The sequence below is a fragment of the Fringilla coelebs genome (assembly GCF_963513975.1).
Source record: "Fringilla coelebs genome assembly, chromosome: 7".
Classification (NCBI taxonomy): domain Eukaryota; kingdom Metazoa; phylum Chordata; class Aves; order Passeriformes; family Fringillidae; genus Fringilla; species Fringilla coelebs.
This window is the reverse complement of record NC_140035.1, coordinates 1090656-1094702: the sequence shown is the minus strand read 5'-3', so window position 1 is coordinate 1094702 and position 4047 is coordinate 1090656. Positions and strand designations below refer to the sequence as shown.

Sequence of the window (4047 nt, the reverse complement as noted above, 5' to 3'; positions counted from 1 at the left end):
CGGAGCCGGTGTGGGAGCACGGATTTATCCAGGAGCCAGCGGAGCCCCCGGGAGTGGGAGAAACGGCTCGGGGAGCTCGCACGGGAAGATCCCTACCGAGGGAATGGACGGAGAAATCCAAATCCCGTGGGAGCAGCGGCTTCTCCCTCCCTGGAATGCGCCCGCGCCAAGTCACCTGTTGGTCCGGCTTGTAGCTGGGATAATAAAACCCGGATTTTGCGCTTTCCCAGAGCCGGAATTCCCGCTGTATTCCCGGGCAGCGGGATCCCGCCGGGCTGGGCTGGGCGCTTTCCCCGGCCACAGCCGCGATCCGGGGGCAGGGACGCAATTCCCGCATCTCCCGGCGCGCGGGGATGCGGGTCCCGCGCTCAGCCGGCCGCGGGGGCCGGAAAAGCGCTGGGAAAGCGCTGGAAAAGCGAAGATTTAGCCCGGCTGGACGGGAAATCCCGCCGGACGGGCACAGGGAAAGCTTCATCCCGGCATCTGCCCGCTCCCTCCGCCGCACCCCGGGACTCGCGGGCGGGAGGGAAGGGGAGGGAGAAGAGGAAAGGGAAGGAGAAGGGGAAGGGGAAGGGATGGAGGCGGACGGAATAAGGAGCCCAGACCTGTTGCCATCAGAGCACGCTTTACTTCGGCAGCCGCGGGCGGCGCGACCGGACCGGGACGGGCCGGGATGGGCGGCTCCGGCCCCTCCGAGCATCTCCCGGCCTCCGGCACGCCGGGATCCGTTCGCCCGATGTTTCTGAGGAGGAAAAGCTCCGAGCGGACCCCGCGCGTCCGCGGGAGGGCTGCGGGCGGTCAGTCCGGCGGTCGGTGCGGCGGCCGGCGCCGCGGGCGGCCCCGGGCTCGGCGCCGCGGTCAGTACGGCCCCACCACCACCGCCTCCACCTCCTTGGACGGGCGGCGCTCCTTGACCAGAAAGTTGATCATGCCCTCGGACTTGATGAGGAGGTTGCAGCCGAGGAAGAAGATGCCGAACACCACGGTGAGGGCCAGCACGCACATGACGGCGATCTGCACCACGCGCATGATGTACAGGCTGCGCTCGTCCGCCGCCGCGCCGCTGCCGTCGGTCACCACGGAGGCGGCGGTGCAGCAGCGCAGCGCCCGCTCCAGCTCCAGCGCCGCGCCCCCGGCCCCCGCCAGCAGCCCCGCCGCCGCCGCCGAGGAGCCGTTCGGCGCCGCCGGCATTCCCAGCGAGCCGTTCGTCCCTGGCGGAACCCCCGGCCAGCCGTTCGGCCCCGCCGGGAGCCCCGCCGGGAGCCCCGCCGAGGAGCCGTTCATCCCTCCCGGCAGCCCCGCCGCCGCCGCCGCCGCATGCAGGCGGCCCGAGCCGGGCCGGGCGGAGCCGTGCCGAGCCCAGGCGAGCCCAGGCGGGCCGGGCGGAGCCGTGCCGAGCCCAGGCGAGCCCAGCCTGGCCGCTCCGCGCTGCCCCGCGCCCGCGGAGCCGCCGCGCTGGCCGCCCGGCACCGCCCGCTCCGCTCCGCCCCGCGGGGCAGCCGGGGAGGGACCGGGCCGGGCTGGGCGGGGAGGGGGATTGGGATGGAGGGAGGGGAAAAAGGGAGGGGAGAGAGGTTGGGGTGGAGATAGGGAGAGTGGAGATAGAGAGGGAGGTGGAGAAGGGAGGAGTGAGGGTTGGGGTGGGAGTGGGTGAGGGAGGGGAGCAATAGAGGGAGGGTTGAGATGGCAGGGAGGGGCAGAAGGGAGGGGAGAGAGGTTGGAGGGAAGGGGAGAAGGTTCGGGGACGGAGGGAGGGGGAGTTTGGATGGGGAGGAAGGGAGAGAAGGGAGGAGAAGGGTTTGGGGCGGGAGGGGGAAAAGGGAGGGGAGGGATGGAGAAGGGTCAGGGAGGGGAACGGGAAGGAGGGAGGGGTTTTGGGAGGGCAGAGGAGGGGTCGGCATGGGAAGGGGTCGGGAAGGGGAGCGGCTTTGGGGAGGAGGGAGGGGGCTCTGGGTGTGGCAAGGGGAGGATTTGGGCGTCAGGAGAATGGGATTGGGGGCTTGCAGAGCTGGAATGGGGCAGAGGGGGGATGTGAGGGGCGTTTAGGGAATGGGTTTTGATGGGGGGAGTTTGGAGGGGGATGAGGAGGGGGATTTGGGGGAATGGAGGGATTTGGGGGAATGGGGAGCAGGATTTTTGCCCGTGGGATTTGTGCTGGGTTTTGGCAAACGGATTTCAGGGATGGACTTTCCTAAGGGAGGGGCCTTTGGGAAGTGGCTCTGAGGGAGTGGGTTTTGGGGGAACTCGAAGAGATCAGATTTAGTGGGAGTGGAATTCCCACGTGGGTTTTAGTGGGAGCGAGCTCCAGGCCGTGCACTCCCAGAGGAGTGGGGGTTTTTTTTGGAAAACGCATTTTGGGGGAGGTTTCTGTGCTGAGGGGTGCAGGGCCGGTCCTGGGAACTGTGGGAAGAGCCAGAGCAGCCCTTTGGGGCCCTGTGGGCTGGAGTGGTGGAACCCCCATTCCCAAAGTGCCCCCAGGCCTGTTTCCATGGAAGATCCAGCTCCCGTGTGCTCGGGGGCGGTGACAGAGGAGCGGTGACAGCCGCGTGTGACACCGGGGACCCCTGGATCCCACTGCCCATCCCTGCCGAGCCGGGATCCAAACTCCTCCCGAGCGCCCGAGAACTGTTGGGAATTGTTGGGAATTCTCGTCCCCCTCCGCTCAGGGGCGTGCCCGGCCTGGGGCTGCTCCAGAGCAGCTTCCCACGGGGATTTTGGAGGTTTGGGAACAGCTGGGGGCGGCAGCAGCTGCCGAGGGGCAGAGCCGCGGGCCGGGTGTGCATCCCGGCACTGCAGCTCCCCGGCGTTCCCGGGGATGGCCGTGCCCGGGGATGAGCTCCGAGCTCCGGCCCAGCCATGACTTGGAGATTTCCTGGAGGAGAGCGTGGATGCAGAGCTGGGAGCGGCGGCCGAGCTCAATTAACCCTGTGCTGTCCTTCCCGAGTGGAGTTGGGATCATCCCAAACAGCCCCAGGGATCTGTGTGTGGGTATAGGATCATCCCAAACAGCCCCAGGGATCTGTGTGTGGGGATGGGATCATCCCAAACATCCCCAGGGATCTGTGTGTGGTGTTTGGATCATCCCAAACAGCCCCAGGGATCTGTGTGTGGGGATGGGATCATCCCAACAGCCCCAGGGATCTGTGTGTGGGTATAGGATCATCCCAAACAGCCCCAGGGATCTGTGTGTGGGTATAGGATCATCCCAAACAGCCCCAGGGATCTGTGTGTGGGGATGGGATCATCCTAACAGCCCCAGGGATCTGTGTGTGGGGATGGGATCATCCCAAACATCCCCAGGGATCTGTGTGTGGGGATGGGATCATCCCAACAGCCCCAGGGATCTGTGTGTGGAATTAGGATAATTCCAAACATCCCCAGGGATCTGTGTGTGGGGATGGGATCATCCCAAACAGCCCCAGGGATCTGTGTGTGGGGATGGGATCATCCCAAACAGCCCCAGGGATCTGTGTGTGGGATCAGTGGGGCTGGGACAATCCCTGACCATGGGGGTGTGGTGGCCCTGGGGCACCTGGGGATTTCCTGGGATGCTCCTCACGGGAATGACCCAGTGGAGAGGCCAAGGCCTGGAGAAAGGATGTTTTCCAAACAAAGGATGTTTTCCAAACGCCTTCCAGCTGCTTCATCCTGCTGTGGTGGCTTGGGGTGGCACCTGGAGTGGCACTTGGGACTCAGTGCTGGGGGGGTTTTGGACTCAATGACCTGGGGGGGCTTTTCCAACGAAGCCATTCCATGATTGTGCCATGAATTGGATGGTGGATGCCACCTGTGCCCGTGTCCTGTCCCCTGCACCTTCAGGGGTGGCAGTGCCCCATGGGGTCCCCTCCCTGCTGACAGCCTCCCTGCAGCAGGGCCATGCTGGCCCCGCCTCGCTCCCTCATCCAGTGGGAACATCCTGTTTTCCTGCTGGAAGGAGAAGATGGGATTGATTCTAGGGAGCCAAGGGAGGGCTGGCAGCTCCTGCAGCCAGGGGAAAAGCTGGAAGAGCTCTTGGAGCTCCACACCATTCCCGTTTGGAGCGTGGCT

At 65.8% G+C, this 4047-nt stretch overlaps 1 protein-coding gene across 1 annotated transcript; it reads right to left on the bottom strand.

Annotated features, from left to right (window-relative positions):
- Positions 1 to 858: 858 nt before the first annotated feature.
- On the bottom strand, positions 859 to 1284 carry RPRM (reprimo, TP53 dependent G2 arrest mediator homolog; the record flags this gene model as incomplete). Its single annotated transcript, XM_084209267.1, has 1 exon — positions 859 to 1284. The coding sequence occupies one exon, from the start codon at positions 1282 to 1284 to the stop codon at positions 859 to 861; it is 426 nt and encodes a 141-aa protein (XP_084065393.1).
- Positions 1285 to 4047: the final 2763 nt, after the last annotated feature.